General features: G+C 35.5%; 1 protein-coding gene and 2 pseudogenes across 4 annotated transcripts; 2 read left to right on the top strand and 1 right to left on the bottom strand.

Moving 5' to 3' along the window:
- The first annotated feature begins 7516 nt into the window (after positions 1–7516).
- LOC137724437 (uncharacterized) lies at positions 7517–9329 on the top strand. 4 transcript variants are annotated; one of them, XM_068463179.1, is made up of 8 exons: positions 7517–7724; positions 7813–7906; positions 8069–8137; positions 8270–8336; positions 8523–8592; positions 8669–8757; positions 8870–8953; positions 9065–9329. In XM_068463179.1, exons 1-6 carry the CDS (start codon positions 7688–7690, stop codon positions 8698–8700), a joined length of 369 nt encoding a protein of 122 aa, XP_068319280.1. In that variant the 5' UTR covers positions 7517–7687; the 3' UTR covers positions 8701–8757; positions 8870–8953; positions 9065–9329. The 4 variants fall into 4 exon arrangements, with proteins under 4 accessions (XP_068319280.1, XP_068319281.1, XP_068319283.1 ...); XM_068463180.1 differs by lacking the exon at positions 8523–8592 and having other exon boundaries at positions 8656–8757; XM_068463182.1 differs by lacking the exon at positions 8523–8592.
- Positions 9250–17334, bottom strand: LOC137724818 (uncharacterized hydrolase YNR064C-like; annotated as a pseudogene).
- On the top strand, positions 11656–14341 carry LOC137722365 (eukaryotic translation initiation factor 3 subunit C-like; annotated as a pseudogene).
- Positions 17335–18012: the final 678 nt, after the last annotated feature.

The raw sequence follows: 18012 nt of genomic DNA on the forward strand, positions 1-18012 counted from the left end.
TAACCAATTACATTACGACCACATACCAAGCATGACTGACAAAAATGATTTACGCATAACTACTGCATTGCAAATTACATTAGATTTTCCGAATGTTGAATAATTTTAAAGGGACCTACACATACTTCAAGTAAAAACAAATCATGAATATATGAATTCAATCTGCTATTAGTCAGCATCACGTGCTAGTCGAAAGTTCAGTATAAAACAAAATATAGAGGATCTATTTCATCCTTTGTGAGAAAGAAACTGCAAGAACAAGTTAGACTTAAGATACAATCTCAATGCAATATGAAACCACTGTCAATCCACTTACCAGTAAAACACAATCTACTAGCTGGCAAACCACATCTCACCATCACTGTCAACCCTACAAATACCAAGTTAGCATTGCCAAAATATGATCTGTTCATTGAGTTCACCATCACCACTGGTATATATAGCATAAGCAACCCTGCAATTTCATGCTTAGATCACCCATTCATTTGTCCCTCTTTAATATTTCAATCCATAATCACATTTCTTCTCTGAAAAATTGACAAGAAAATGGATATCTCACACATAGACAAATACAGTGCCGTTGTTGAATTATCTTCCCTTACATGAAATTACATCTCCATCGCAGATAGTGAAATAACAATATAACGTGAGTCCAAAAATCCGAAACTCTTAAAATGAAACAATGGTATCTAAAAGTGTTTTTTGATTAATCTAATCAATTCAAATTTTGATTTCTTGGATACAGATTACAGTTAACGTTATTTCACAGTTTTCATTAATATAACAACAAAATAACTCAATGCCTATATATGGCACATAAACGAAGAAATACACAAGCTAAATAGTAAAGCAAAATATGTTGGGAGTAATATATAAATGCAGGAACAAAGAACAATAAGAGATTATCTGGCCATGCAACCACAATGACGATCTTGATCATGCCACTGTGGCCTTTTGGTTCCTCCACAATCCCATGGCACAATGGCCATAGCTTCTGCTTCGTTATATACATTTTTCTCTATTTTTATGAATCTATATACAAAAGAGAAAATTGAATAAAACTAAATGCTGAGAATGTTTATATACTATGAAAGTTCGAAAGCACAACAATGAGTGCAAAGAAAAAAAGTATCCAAATTTACCCTATCCCATATGCAAAATAGACCCTTTTCTTTGCTTTTATGTTTAATAAATTTATGTTTTTAAATTAGAAAACAAAATATCTAACAAAATAAAAAGAAAATTTTTAAAATTATTTTAGGAAGTGTTAGAAACATAGTAATGGATGCAAATTGAACAAATCTTCAACTTCCACTTTCTCATATGTGAAAACCACCATTCTTTTCAAATAAAACAAACCTTCAACTTATAGATTCTCATTAGAATCTAACTTGATTATCTTTTTCGCTTCTCATATGTGTAAAGAACATGTTATGGTCTTTGGGCGGAATTATCATTAAAACAAGGATGCAAATCAGCCAAGATTGCCAAGATCAATAATTAGTAAATTTCACTAAATTTTTCAACCTCTGCAATAGGCAAAACACAACTAGCACTCATCATGATCAGCACAAATCTTTTCAACCCCACATCCTAAGTCCCCACTAAGAAATTTTTTTTTAATACATTTGATATTAACCTAAAGGGGTGGGGGAGTGGGTTAAACCTCACGATGGGCTAGCCATAATAATTTGGTCGAACTCGCCTTTAGCAACAATCAAACCTAAAACCTTTCACTTACAAGTAAAAAGAATACCACTAGACGGTAGCACAAAATGGATCGCCACTAAACAAACTTAATTGGTTGAGGTAAATGATTAATTGATATGCTACGGATGAATATTGAAGTTCCGTATATTATGTTTTACCAATAGCTTTTTGTTTTGTCAAAATGTTTTAACAATTGTTGAATGAGCACATTATTTTGGATCTCAAACATGAGACTCAATAAGTTCACGAAAAATGATTCCACAAAAAAATTTACAACAAATTGAAGTAAAAACAAGTAATATATATATCATATCATATGCGAATTCTGGCATGTATAGTTAGAGATCAAAACCACCTGCAAATTAATATCATATGCCGAAGATAGAGTAGGTGGACCGAATGACAACAAGAGAGAGCACGCCCGTAAACAACCATGATCCTTTCATGTGTGATGACAAGCGTGCTCTCTCTCGTTGTCACACAACATCAAACCATAGCTCAAATTAGACATCAGTAGCTACGGAAAAGAGCAGTTTATAATGTTCTAACAATCACAACAATTGTCAAGGAATCTTCCACATGCGATCAAATTTCCACACATAAATTGGGGGGAAAATAAAAGGCGAGAAATTAAAATGAACTTTATACACACAAACTTTATACTTATATACATACATATACATATATATAAAATACTAACCAAAATCTGATATCCCTAATAACACCAACTGACCTAGATTGTCAGCACAGAAAATACAGACCTAGTACAGTAGTATCATGTTCGACTCCAAAGAAGTCTGACATATGCCGGAACTATGGTGCTTGGTTGAAAAATTATCAAGTATGACTAGAGAATATCTAGGACCTACCCTATAATTACAGATCAAGAATGATCTTTTAGGGACACATAGAACATGAAATTAAGAAGTAAGAACACAACATAACATGCAAAATACTATCAGAAACCTCATCTAGAGATTTCTAAGAAAACTATCTACAACCAGAAACCATCTAATTTTCAATGGAAATTAAACTGCTACCCAAGAAGTAGAAAATATTCATCATAAATTATACAACACCGACTAAAATGCACAAAAGCTTTGAGAAATTAATGGAAAAATCTAAAACTAGTTCTTGTGAGCATGTATCATCTCCATCTTGAAAACAAAGTAAATTCCATAAAATCTAGTACCAAAAATATAAGCTTAAGTCTAATGCTAAATTAATTTTTCAAAATGCTTTGAAAGTCAAGCTTACACTTCAGGCCATAATTTTTTTGCATAAAAAGGGTTAAGAAAATAGTCAAAATACAAACTTTTACCTTAATTCTTACAAATTGGGACTGATGTACTGATGTACTGATGTACAGACAAGGATAAATCTTTCACGCAGATGTTCCTGGAACATGTAAGCTGAGCTGAATCTAATATTTAATAATTCAATTTTTTTTTTCCTAATTGTTTCTTAACTATGTGTTGGTGCATGAATAAGTTCTTAATTCTGAAGTCAGAAACACAAGAACAACATCAACAAAAACCCAGAAGAAAACAACCGTATAAAAACTCAAACTTAAGCACATGAAAACACAAAAAGAATTCAAGCATGCAATTAAAAAAACCCTAGGCATCAATTGCCAAAGCGAAACCCTACAAACTAAACAAACACCAAGCCAAAAAATAAGAACATAAATAAATAAAATAGTAACATGCAAAGGAAAGAAAACCCACTTTCAGATAAAGAAGCTGCAAAAACCAGTGTGAGAGAGAGAGAGAGTTCCTGAGAAAGAAGAACTAGAGAGCCACTTAAAAGCAAAGACACCGCTTCCAAAAATAAAAAGGAAGAAATAGTGTAAAAAAATAAAGAAAAAAATTGGATTTCTCGAGAACACCAGGAGTTAATAACTTATAACTTATTATCAATCATATACAGATTCCACTAGACAAAGTCCACATGTATGTTAACTTTTAGATCATATTTATATTTCATATAATATGTCATCGAGAATAAATATGTTAATTAATATTTAAGTAAAAATATAATATTAACAACTATATTATATAATTTAGAAAATATAATTTAAACTAATAGTGTCACTTAGTATTACGATCTAGTGATATTTATTTTCATTTGTACGTGAGAAATCTTAAGTTCGATTTTCATCAAAAACAAATTTGAATTTCATTATTATTAACCTGTTGTAAAGCTATCTCCCCACCTATGTCGTATTGATGATATTATTTGTTAAAGAATAATTTAAATTGGTGGTGTTATTAGTATTAGCGTCTATACAAAATTAAGAAGAGAAAACCAGAAAGAATATCAATGGACACACAGAGATATTGGACAACTAAAAACAAATAAATTATATTAAACGAAAGAATTACGGCTTAGTTTATAGTATTAAGTAGTATATATCATGATTATGGTTATGGATTTAGAGAGGGTACCATAATTTAAGTAAAAAGTAAGAAAAAATGTCCCCTCTTTTGTTTGATTAATAAGAAAACGTGTATTTTTTTTTTAACAAACAATATTATCTACATAAGGGGAAGATGGAAGCTTAGTCTCATAATGGACTAGCAATAATATGGTTTAAATTTACCTTTGATGAGAATCGAACATAAGACCTCTCACTTACAAGTGTAGAGGAATACCATTTTAGTTTGAGGAGTCCATCACTAGTCCCACGGCACGGTTAGAAATTGAACACGTGTACATATGTCCCAAAGAATCTATGATGGAAAAGGATCCTTGCCTGGGGATCATAGGATCCTATGATCCTGATCGTTCATTATATATCGTGCGGTCAGAAATTATTTTAAAATTAAAAATTTTATACTAAATATGAATAGTACCTAATGAAAATTGATCTCACGATGTACGATGAAAGGTCAAGATTACAGAATCTTTAGGATAAAAAAAAAAAAAGGATCCAGCATGGATCCTTTTCCATTTATGATCAGCATTAAACTCTATAAACGATAAAAGGTTCAAGCTAGGGCAACCAAATTTAGGAGAAATCTTCTACCAAAAAATAAAATTAAGGAGAAATCTTTTCTTGCAATTCAGTCACTATAGACGAGAATACTCGACTTCAATAAAAATTTACTACGTGGTGAATTGATGTTTTCTTTAAATATAGGGAGTTTATTGTAGACGAGCAATTTACATGATATAAATATGCATTTTCAATCAATGATAAAATTTTATGTATAAATTCTTGGATCATTGATGCTAGAAGACACATTGACAGTGTTAGCAAACTACGAAAAAGAAACCAACTGATATAAATTTGTGTCATCACGACAACGTATATCAAAATATATTATCATATGAAAAGAAACCTACCGTAACAATATATTATTAAATCAAAATCAAACATAACAATAAACTCTTCGATGTATGTCATTTTCCATGAAAACCCTTATGCACTGTAGTATGTATCATCGACTCCGCTGCAACCAGGTTTAGCATTGTAGTATGTATGTCATTTTCCATTTTCCATTTTCCATTGTTAGGTTACCTGCGGTCAGGCATGCTGGAAGCGCGTGAAACAAACGACTCAAGAAGGAAGGGAAAGTTGGTTTGGTGGTGGGGCTAATTGGGTGATGATGGCGCATGTTACAGTGTGTGTGTGGTGTTTTGATCAAATTTAATGGCTGGATGGTTCGTCCTTGTGTCGGATGCCATGTCTTTTTTTGAGAGATTTTTTACTGTAATTATTACATAGAATGATACATCACGTATTATTATACAAATGATATAATATATGTTTTAAAATTTTAATAATTTTAAAAATAAAATCTTTCACTATTTTTATAAAAATACATAATATATCCCTTGCATTCTGATCATAATGAAAATTTTCTGCTCTTTATTCATGGTGCTCGAGAATCACTGTAATTTGCTAACGCCTAAAAGTGTCCTTTGTCCTTGGAGCACCCCTCTCCGGTCCTCCCCTGAGACTTGACAAAGGCCTTGACCAGCAATATTAGTGTTGCATGTTACATCAAACGTGCTGTATAACTTCCTACTCTATTCATCAACTATAGGATAAGGTTGCAGGTGAGGACAATTGATGCCTCGCACCTTTTGATGTATGTTGATTTTTGTGTCGAGGGTCAATTGTCGATAAGGTTACAAGCCCTATCTACTTGAAGAAAAATGATCCCCGTTGGATTTTTTTTTTTGAAATCTTAAAAATCTTATAATTGCGTAAATCGTAAATTTTCATTAAGTATTATTTATATTTAATTTTAAATTTTAAATTTTAAAATAATTTATAACCGCACGATGTACGATAAACGATCTTGATCACGAAATTTTTAAAATCCAAAAAAAAAAAAAAAAAATCCGACAAGAATCTTTTTCCCTTTAGTTAGTGGCTACCTGTTGATTGATGTATGTGAATTTTATAATATAATAATAATGACCTAGGGTCATCTGTCGATAAAGTTGTAGGCCTATCTTTATTTTGGTTAGTGGCTGTTTGTTGATGAATATGGATTTCACAACGTAGAAACAACTTCAAAGAGTCACCCACACAATTGTCTCTAGTGTAATGTCAAACAAAGGTTTTTCTTACATAGGACTTTGGGTTGTTAAAGACTAAGATTTTGAGTGTAGAATGAAAGAGTTTACCATTTTTTGTTTTATCACCAGATATAGCAAGTTATTATAGTAAGAAAATACCTCGGAACAAGTAAGATTCATCAATAAACTCTCAATCTCTCTTTTTCCATCTAATTGATTTATGTTCATTCTAGGGTAACAAGATGGTTGGTGGCGATGTCATCAACAGATAATCTTTTAACATACCCCTTAATTAAATCTGAACCATATCTTTACTATCCTCACATGAGAGTGTTTATTCACTTTCATGAAACTCTAAAATAGCTATCTTTTCTAATAAAAACTCATACACATAGTAAGAACATAAAAGTTGTGTGTGAGAGAACGAGAACAAGAAAGTTACCATTAAATTCTTAGTCTGTACATAAAATAATTCTAGCTACATGTCACATCACATAAATCAATTGTTATTTTCATTAAATTTAACTATTACATTATATAGGCTTTTGGTTCAACTTTAAACAAAAGACGATTATCACACGTCGTATATCAGCTACGAAAGTGCTATAACAACTCCCACTTTATAAATTTTGAGATACATACTACAATCATTACTCAAAAGACATTGTACCGAGACATCGAAGTGGGTTTGTGCCCAACGCATTAGGCGGACATGTGGGAGCAGTAGCTCTGTTTATTTGAAAATTGGCTTTTGCAGCTTAAAGTATCCTAGGCCGCTTCACTTGGTGCACTGCTTTTGAAGCTCCGTTGACAAAACTTTTTAATTAAATTTAATTCTCCCAAATGTATCTCACATCATAATTCATAGTTTTGCTTCCTTTCTTGCAATAACCATAATCTCATTTCTCAATCTCTCAACATTCAGAAATTGTTCTGTACTCCTTTTGTAATTAGGGTCTTCATCATCATCATCATCATCCCCAAGTTGGTAATTAGGATTGTAAGACATCGGATTTTAATGCTGATATATGTTCTGTAGTCCTTTTGTTTTAGAACTCAAAGTCATCAACAAACTTACTGGCCATTGCAGTTGAATTAAAGCAAAAGAAAAGTGTGAGCAAGATTGTAAAGAAGGTAACCAAAGGAGAACACAATTGTTTCTCATCCCGTTGTTTAGTTTCTTTGTATCTTCAAATTCATGAATTTGGTTTCTCATTGTTATTCGATTTCTCAGTTCGCATCAAGTCGTTTTGTTGTGGTGCGTTTTTCATGTAACGAGTGGAGGGATTAGGAATGGAGTGGTAGGGCTATACATGTGTCTGCTATGAATCAAACTAGTGGTAACTGCCCGTAGCCCTAATTGTAATTGAGATTCGCACATGTAAATTTTCCTAGTAAATTCTAGTAACCTGGTTTGGTTTCCTTTTTAACATCTTCCCCTGGGATGAGGACCTGGGAATCGAAAATTTCAATGCTGGAAGGTACTCCCCTCAATTCATACATTTTTCGTGCATTTATGTAAAACCATTGCATCCTGTTATTGTTTCAGTATGTATTCATCTTGAAAAGAGGGGCTTGAGATATCACAGCCAGCACTTGATCCAGACAATTCCGAGCTGCATCATCTTCTTACGGCGAGAGACAACAGAACAGAAGTACACAGGTATTCTGTCTAAAATAAGGAGACTTGCATAGAACCTAATTTGAAATTTGGTAGCAGACTCCAACGATTCTTTCTCAGTAAATTCTTCACAATTTGCTCCGATCTTACGTGTTCTGTCTTTCCTAATTTTCTCCACTCTTTTGGTTGGTGGTGCATTAACAGGAACATAAACAATGCACTTCGTGGTGGAAGGAAGTGTGATGAAAACAGCACAGATCCTTCATGCACAGGGTACAAAATTTTCATATACAAATACACAGACACGTATAGTTTACTCACGCGTGCATCAATCCATGGATGCGTGCATGCATGTTACAGATATAGGTCCGTGTATCCTGCACGTCTTAATTACACGTATGGCAGGTTTGTAGAAATGATGGCTCCTGTTAATTCAAGAGCATCCTGGCGCTGCATATGGCATATTATTCAGGTACGGCGAGGTTTAAGTCTTCTTCATTGCTTAATGATAAGATTAGCTTCGGGTTTTAACATGTATTATTAAAAAAGGATGAGATAAACAAGAAACTAAACCTTAATATAATCTGGTTTTGGTTAATGGATAAGAGTTATAACAGTTAATTATCTCATTTGTGACTTTTTTTTCCTTGATAAACAGAATGACTTAGTTCATGCTTGGGTTTTGGGTTTCCAGCTGGGTTATTGTGCACAGACAATTTCTCCATCTTGTAAATTACATTTTTCTTACTGTTTTTCGCCTGTTCTCTTGTACAAATTTCGTACGTCTGAAGCAATCCTTTACAGGGCGATTGAACCAAAAATATCGGAATTGTTGATTCTGAGTACATTATTCATTAGGTATTCCTTCACTAGGGGGCTTGGCAGCAAACAAGGTCGGAAACTTCATACAACTCCCTCTCTATCCCTGCACGACTCTATGTTGTTAAGTTGTATAATTTGTATGATCAGTTTATCACTCACTAATGGCCACAGTCGCCAATGCAGACAATTGCAGAAGCACATGATCAACCTGCTCACAATATAAGCTTGCCTAGTTCAGAACAACTGGTATCTGACCCTAGACCCGAGGTAAGAACTCTAATGAAGTTAAATGTAAGCACAAATATTTCTCCTAGCCCAAAGCTTGTACCGTGAACTTAGGAATGCTTCGAACTCATCGTTCTTGCATCTATTATTCAGGTGAGGAAGCTATCCTTAGTTGAATTGGAAAATTTTCAAGAACAGATGGAAAAAGGCAATCAGAGAAGATGATTGCTGGATTGATCCATACCAAAAGGACACCACAGCAAAGCAAAAACACAAAGAGATTGATTTCCTATCATTAAAAAGCAGACCATGAAAAGCAGTTTCCCAAAAAGCACCAGTTTTCAAGACTGTATATTATTCATTCCGAAACACACAATGTCATGCTATTACAGTTATATCAGAACGAGAACAATTTTCATTATTTGTTCAAGGCATACATGTGGATTTGTGGATCTTCTAATTAATATCACAATTTGTAGCATTCAATTGGTAAAATTTATAAATTATCTCAGTTATCTATATATTAACATAAGAAACATGGAGATCGATTTACCCTTTAATTCTCCCAGGTAAGCAATGATAAAAGTATTAAAGACCTAACCGGCTTCTTCTGATAATCCCCTTAAGGACCTCCCCAAGTTCTTCGCCGCGATCCTCCTGCACATGATGGCCTGCCTGAAAATCCGCGATAAACAGATTGCGTGAGTCCTCAAAATAAAAACCTCAGACAATCGAACAAGGTTAACTTAGAATCATTAATCTGTTAAACAATGCATATATTTTATGTGTGGGCGTAAAGCTAAAACTTGTCCTGCATACGTGCATAGAAGAGGAAGGTACCATGGGAATTTCAATAAGCTTATGTTTAGAATCCTTGCAGAATTCTTCAACACCGTCATAACTCAACCACCGGTCTCTTTTGCCCCAACAAACAGTTGTCGGAACTTTCTAGTTTTCATCTGTTAGTATCGTCTTCATTTCCCCTACATACTTCTGCCAAAAAAAACAGCATAAGATACTGCATTAGCAGCGTAATAACCCAGTTTTATGAAAAATTGATTATTCTTTCGGCCAAACTATAATACAAATCGGGGGCCTTGTGCAGAAGCCAGCACCTGCACCCCCTCACAGCCAGCCTTGCATGTTTAATTACTGGGATAGAAAACTGGACGGAATGTAGTTAAACAGGATGGTAGGGAGGTAATTGAGCGTTTATACTAGAATAGGGGGAACGTGGACAGTGGAATACAAATACAGGCTGAAAATCAGTGAAACACTTTAAGAGTAAAATTTGATAGGGTTCACCTTCAGCTCTTTCTTCATGGCCCTGCTGATTGCGTTTAATGCGAAACCGGAGGCACCGGATGTGAGGTAAGGATTTCTGTAGACCATTGCATCATCCTCTTTCATTTTATAAGGTCCTGAACTTTCCAAGGCTTTATCACTTGCCCTCAGAGGATCCTAGTTGATCACCACACAAAGAATGTTAACGAACATGTTTAGAGTATGGAACTAATATTATCTTTTTCTCGGCAACCAAACAGAAAATGCACAATGTCATACCTGAGAAAATATTTCACCTAACAAAAAGTTGCTGAAAATGGACAAGGTTGATGGCAGGTTGGCATGCTTCTCTGTTAGCTTTAATAGAAAGAAAAGACAACATTTATCAACCTGAATAAGTTTACAGTGCGAGAATAGACATTAGCATTTAGCAGTGGCGAATTCACGAATTTTTTTCTTCTAGGGATCAATGTGTAAAACTTTTTTGTTACACGAAACTATGTACCCTTAAAAATAACGGTACTTTTATCATTCATGATTCATGAAAAAAAAAAACAACCTTACAGCACTACTATTCTCTGCAACGATTATAATTTCGTTATGATACAAGCAACTGAATGTCTCTTAATCATTGATCTCTATTATTATGTTAGGTATGTGCGCAACTCCCACAGACGGAAAGTGCCTTGTGGCCACTTTATCGAACAGGTGGTGGGCATTTTTCAGAGATTCAATGGCAAGTCCAAGAGAGCAACTTACATGAAACGGATTCACTGTCACATGACATCACGATTCAATAATATAATGCCATCATTTTTATTACACATGACATTGTACTATTTAAACCAGAACCCCGTGAACCACTGTCATTTTAGTCATTCTCCAAGTGAAGACCTTGAATGGAAATTCTAGGACTCGAACCCCTTTTTCCCAACGTGAACCAGCCCCTGGAGATCAAGGGGTAAGTATTACTTTCCTAATACTAGCAACTCAATAAAGGCAGATCTCAATTTGTTGAAAAACTTGGAGAGCACGGTGGCATTGTTGCTTAGACTGCAAGAAAGGACAGAAATATGTTTCTTGGAGATCATGTTTGCATTTTTCAATGTAGCTAATGTTCAATGAACTGATCACGTTTAATTGCTGTGACTTATAATACTCATAGTCACAATAGCTCTCTATGTCTCTGCAAGTTTGCAACTAGTCCTCGAGCTTTGTCCCACGGCTTTCAGACAAGTTAGTAAATCTCTCTCTCTTCCCCTCCCTCTCTCTCTGAATTTTGATTGACGGTAATGCTGATTTATTCGCGGTGATGATTTCTTATTGTTAGCCTAACCTCAATTCAATCCCAGTTACTTGTGTATATAAACACTTGTATCTGTGCCCTTCTAATTTCGGAATCCTCTCCTTCAGCTCTCTTCATCTGCAGGCTGGTTTTCGAACAATTTCACGTCAATCAAACAGATTCTTCTTGTGATTTTCTCTTCAACTGTTCTGGTATCTTGTACGAAAAAATGGAGTCCAAGTTCTGGAGCCAGCGGAGTACTTCAAGCAGCGATTCGGATATTGATACTGATAGCGAGTCTGAAACTGCAGTTGTTACTGAGATTTCCACTGAAGGAAGCTGCTGCAGAATAGATGTCAGTGATGCCACTGATGACAAGGAGGATGATCCGAAGCGTGTTCTTAAATCAGCAAAAGTCAAGCACTTTGACGAGATGAATGCTATGTTTGACAAATTAAAGAATGCTGCTAAGAATGTCAATGATTGGATCAGCATGGAGGATTGCTTTGAGAAACTTAATAAGCAGCTCGAGAAGGTGATGTGCGGGACCAAGAGGGAAAAAGTACCGTCTCTCTACATCAAAGCGCTTGTTTTGCTGGAGGACGTTTTGGCTGAGGCACTGGAAAATAAGAATGCTAAGAAGAAGATGACTAGCAGCAATGCCAAGGCCTTGAACGTGATGAAACAGAAACTGAAGAAGAACAATAGGCAGTATGAGGACTTGATTAGTTTGTTTAGGGAGAATCCGGTGAAGAGCAAGGAGGATTCGGATGAGTCTTCTGAAATGGATTCTGAAACTTCTTATCGGACAGATGTTGAATCAATGACGGATGAGGAAGATGATGGTCACGAGATGACATGGGATGTGATAAATAAGAAGTTGAAAGAGGTAGTGGCAGCTTGGGAAGGAAGGGAACTGGAAGGTTTGAGCAGGTTGGAGCAGCTTATCTTCTTGACAACAGTTCCTAAAACACCTGCACAAAAGCTTGAGATTCTTTTCCGTCTTGTTTCTGCTCAATTTGATGTCAACCCGGGTCTCAGCAGGCACATGCCTATAAATGTGTGGGAAAAGTGTGTGCGGAACATGCTTGTTCTACTTGATATTCTGGTGCAATATCCAAACATTGTGGTGAACGATATGGCAGAGCCAGATGAGAATGAATCCCAGATGGGATTGGACTACAATGGGACAATCAGGCTTTGGGGAAACTTGGCAGCCTTTGTGAAAAGGATAGACACTGACTACTTCAACAGCTTGCAGTGCGTGGACCCTCACACCAATGAGTACATTGAAAGACTCAGAGTGAACCAATGTTTTTTACTCTTGCTCAAAATGTTCAAGAGTATTTAGAGAAAGTTGGGAATTTCAAAGACGCTGCAAAGGTAGCCCTAAGGCGGGTTGAACACGTATATTATAAACCACAGGAAGTTTATGATTCCATAAGAAGTCTTGCTGATCAGCAGACACAAGATGGTGCAGGCAAGGAGCCTATGGCATTTATTGTAACTCCTCGACTTGTTCCTCGGAAACCCACTTTTAGTGAGAGCAGTAGGGCCTTCATGGATATTCTGGTTTGATTTATATATAAGTATGTAGATGATCGGACTAAAGCACGAGCAATGCTTTGTGACATTTACCACCGTGCTCTCTTGGACGAGTTTTCTACAGTGCACGACTTGTTGCTGATGAGTCACCTGCCAGATTGTATTCAGCATATGGACATTTCAACCCAAATATTGTTTAATAGGGCCGTGGCACAACTCGGTCTATGTGCATTTCGGAATGGACTAATCCCTGAAGGACATAGCTGCCTTTCTGATTTATATTTGGGTGGAAGAGTAAGGGAGTTGCTTGGACAAGGTGTCTCGGGAAGTAGATTTCACGAGAAAACTCCAGAACAGGAAAGGCTGGAGAGAAGCTGGCAGATGCCCTACCATATGCACAAAAACCTTGAGCTCCTGGAGGCGGTTCATTTGATATGTGCCATGCTGCTGGAAGTGCCTAATATGGCAGCTAGTGTCCACGACACAAAGCGCAGAGTGATTAGTAAAACATTCAGGCGGTTGCTTGAATCAAATGAGAAGCGACTGTTCATAGGACCCGCTGAAAATGTCAGGGATCATACAGTGGCAGCTACCAGAGCCCTCAGCGAAGGCGACTTTCAAAAGGCCTTTAATGTCATCAATTCCCTTCTTGTCTGGAAGCTCCTCCGGAATCGTGAGTGTGTTCTTGAGATGCTCAAGGCTAAGATCAAGGAGGCGGTTTTGAGAACCTACCTTTTGACCGACTCACCGTCATACAAGACTTTAAGCTTGGAACAAATCACCAAGATGTTTGAGCTCTCAAAAGCACGGACTCATTGCATTGTTAGCAAAATGATGATCAACAATGAGCTGCGTGCTAGTTGGGATCAGTTGACAAACTGCAGTGTCTTCCATGACTTTGAGCACACAAGGCTGCAAGCCCCAGCATTCCAATTAACTGAGAAGTTGTCAATCCGTGCAGAAAGTAAAGAAAGGGCAGCGGAGTTGAAGATAGGCGGTGGTGGACTAGACCTGCCTTTGAGGCGTGGAGACAGTCAGAACTATGGTGCTGGAGTAGGCAGTATTTCTGTTTAGTTTCCTATTTCGTTTGTTATATTCAGTGATGTTTAAGCCCTCAATTCACTCACCAGAGTCAAGTTCTTGTCACTGAGGTGATGCAGAATATTGAATTAGAGTTATTTTAATTTAGTTTTCTAAGTTGTTTTTTATATTTAGTAAAGTTAGACTTGATGATGAATGAAATTGATCATCGCTTCTTGTGTTATCTCTTACTTCTATGTCTTCTAAAGCCTAAAATCTTTATAATTCTGTTTCTAATCTTCTTGAGAAATAAGACAGTAATTCTTAAATATGAAAACCTTTGCGAAAACCCCACAATTTGCTCAAAATGATAAAGCATATATCAGTGAAAAAACAAAGAAACCAATGGTGGATTTCGGGAGAGCACATACCGGAGGATTTAAAAGTATTATGTTGTCAATCTTTTCCCGATGACTGCTAGCATATTTAACTACAACCGGCGCAAAGTATCCCTGAGATGCACATCAAAGATCAGAAGTTCTTTTCAATTGCAAACTTCAAATTACACGGTTATACATTCACTGGAGAAGCAAAATACCTGGACAACGAGCGTGACCTTGTTAACACTAACTTCGTTTATAAATGACTCCAAGGATGCTACAAACTCTGCAAAACCGTGAAAAAACTTGACAACATAAACAAGAATAAATTTTGCTTTTATCTGCCTGCCTTCATATGAGATAAGACCAAAAACGATTACCATTCATAGTGTAGTCAAATCCATATTTGGGTTGAGGCTTATCTGAAAATCCAAAACCTGCAATTGAAGGCAGGTGCAGTAATCAACTGATAATGCTTTTCAAGCAAAGCAAAACTAAAATCGCACGTGAGTAGTTTATATTGATAATTTCAACTGCGTTCAGGAATGGATATCAGCTAAACTTGTGATCTTGATTCTTACCAAGCCAATCAAAAGCGATCGCGTGATAGTCCTTCGAAAGTATGGGAAGAACTTTGCGGTAAGAGTATGCCTGATGATTTGAACACATGTATGAATAAACAGAAGAATATTAAGACAGATGGGAACTTGAAAATGGATTTCACAATTAAAACATGCATTTTAACATGCATCAATCGATCATACAGATGCAACAACACAAAGATGGTAGAAGACTTTCCTATTACATTGACAAATTAAGACCGACTCACCTGAGAAGGGAAACCGTGAATCAATATAACTGAAGGATTATCAGCACTTCCGGATTCAACGCAAAACCATCTATGGAACAAAATCATATATAGAGAGAGCATGGTTCAATTGGTAAACCCTGCAAATAATCCAATCTCAAAGTCTGCATTCCACGGAAACATTTAAACAAAAACATTGAACTATCAAATGTCTAAAGATAATTTAAAAGTTCACCTGAAAACATCAGTGGAGGCCTGAGAATCAGCACCCATTGCGAGTCCAAAAATTGGGTCTTTTGCCTTCTCGCCGGAACCAAAAGCAGCATAAGCTTTCACCTGGAAGAAAATCAAAGTTATGGTGGTTTTTAATAAGCTTCAAATGGTTAAATAACAAAAATCATAAGAAATAAAAAACAGAAAAAGACTCACTATCTTCCCTTGCTTAAACCATTCATCCGAAGGGCTCGGTCCATCAGAATACTTTCCTGCCAAAACACCCACATTTCCACTTAACTTTGTAAACAAACACACACACGAAAAATTTCATTATTAACAAAACGGAATTGTATTAGCACTCTAAAACGGTTATCCTGCACGATGACTTAATTGGAGCACAAATAACAACTCCCTCGAAAAATGCCAGAATTAAATAAGCACCTCCACTGAAGGAAAACCCATCACCCACTTCAACAGGAGCATCAATGTAATAATCCTGGCAAAGAAAATATATTGACAAATCAATGAAAAAAAAAATACAGAAATTAACTTTACAAAAAACTGAAATGAAAGATCAAAGAACGAGTCATTACATCCTGGCCGTTGGATCTACAAGTGAATTTGAGGGTCTTCTTGTGGGATTTAAGATTATTACCAACAAGTGATAGGGACGATGCAGGATTATGGTTGTGAAGTTGATGAGAATAATAACAAAGAGAAGGGGTTTTGGCTTGCGTTGCTGCCATTGCTGCTGCTTGGTGTGGTAGTTTGTGCTTAATCAACTGTGTAAACTGTAATAACGGTAGCAATGGCGGGAGAGGGTGGTCTGGTTTAACTAACTGTTGGTTTTGACATAAACTGAAAAATGGGTGGGACAGGGTTTTTTGAGGATAGACATTTTCTGGTCCTCATCTGCTGTGTAACACCATACACATATTCCCAAAGTCCAAGTTTTTATGTTATGAATTTGGTTGGGATTCTTTAGGGAAAGAAAAATTTTACCCTACTCTAAATGCAGTCGACCATTATTGTACTCGAGATTAACAGAATTCTCTAAATTTATTGCTCTTGGCATTAACAATTGTGGATGGTTTATCTATAGTCATTCTCTATAGTAACAATGCAAACAACAAACATATTACTTGCTAAATGAATTCACTTTAAACCGTATTTTTACATACAAGCGATATATATAACTCAAAATATCTATAAAACTGTAGAGCATGAGATTTAATCTCAAACGCATATGCAAGACATCTGCTATAAGTCTGCGACTAATGTGGTTACGCTTATGTCTGCAACTTAAACCATATAGGTGTAAATATGTGTACAAATTATGGATGGAAATTTAGTAAGATTTAGAATCTTTTTGAAGGAAGCTAAAAAGCATATTCATGCTTTGCTATGCAAAAGCCAATCTTGGGCCAACCATGAAAAACTAAAGCCCAATCCAAACCTGGAACTAAAATTTGTTGGGTTGAACCAACTCCAGACCCGACCCGCTTGAACCGCCAAGAGCAAACTACTCAAAACGGGTTCAGCCTCCACAAGCGCACGGGCAGATTGAGGATCAGAGATGGCGCTTCAGCTTCTCAAGCTCCCAAATCGCACCATAATCTCCCGCCGTTTTGGTAGAGCAACTTGAAGCTTCTCTTTTCTCTTCTCGGAACCCAACTTACAAAAGCTTCCATTTTTGAGCTCTAACAGTTGAGTATCTCTAATTCTTTAAATTGGATTTGGTGTTCAGCCTCCAAAGAGACGGAGTTAACTTGTTTTTTTCACTCCAACCCAGTTTGTAAATTTTTCTATTCGTGTCGAGTCCCCAGAAACCTGATAAGGACTTACATGTCACGGACTCACGGTACACCGTGTTTTTCAGTCCCATGTTATTAAATTTTGAAAAAATTAGTATCCGGTTCCTAATTTCTAATAGACCTTATTATTTTTCAAATTTTGATTGAAGCTCCTAACATTAATGTGATTATGTGATAATGAATTTACATGTTTATTACATAATTTTTTAATATAAAAATTATTAATTAATTTAAGAATTAATACTCCCACCCCTACTAAACTCGTAATTAATTTTTAATTCAAACATTTCCGAAATAATAAAAAATAAAATTAGATATTAGTTTTTTTTTTTAATAAAAAGATTCTCAATTTTATAATCTTAAGTGTATCCATTCATATAATTTTTTATTTTTTTTAATCTTAAATGTACTCATTCTTAAATATACCAATTTGTATATGTAAAATGTACCTTTTTTTTTTTTAATATAAAATCCATTCAAAATTTTTAATCTATTTTTACACTTACATGGGTACATTAGTTTTCGTTGATTTGAGAATGTATCCATATCAAGTTTGATCGAAAAAATTTACTAATGTTATTAAGCTTGATATCATTTTTTTTATTTTGGTTTTGAAGAATGTACCCATGTTTTGGTATAATAACTTTTTTGTTAATTTTGGTGAATGTACCCATATATATATGTGTGTGTGTGTGTGTGTGTATCACAATTTTTAATTTTTAGTTTAAAAAATATAGTAACTTACATTA

The sequence above is a fragment of the Pyrus communis genome, chromosome 2 (genome assembly GCF_963583255.1).
Source record: "Pyrus communis chromosome 2, drPyrComm1.1, whole genome shotgun sequence".
Taxonomy (NCBI): domain Eukaryota; kingdom Viridiplantae; phylum Streptophyta; class Magnoliopsida; order Rosales; family Rosaceae; genus Pyrus; species Pyrus communis.

Coding starts and splice junctions, on each gene's coding strand:
- LOC137724437 (XM_068463179.1), top strand. CDS start 7,688: ATGAGGACCTGGGAATCGAAAATTTCAATGCTGGAAG. Junction 8,138..8,269: donor ACAGATCCTTCATGCACAGG/GTACAAAATTTT, acceptor CACGTATGGCAG/GTTTGTAGAAATGATGGCTC. Junction 8,593..8,668: donor ACAGACAATTTCTCCATCTT/GTAAATTACATT, acceptor AATCCTTTACAG/GGCGATTGAACCAAAAATAT.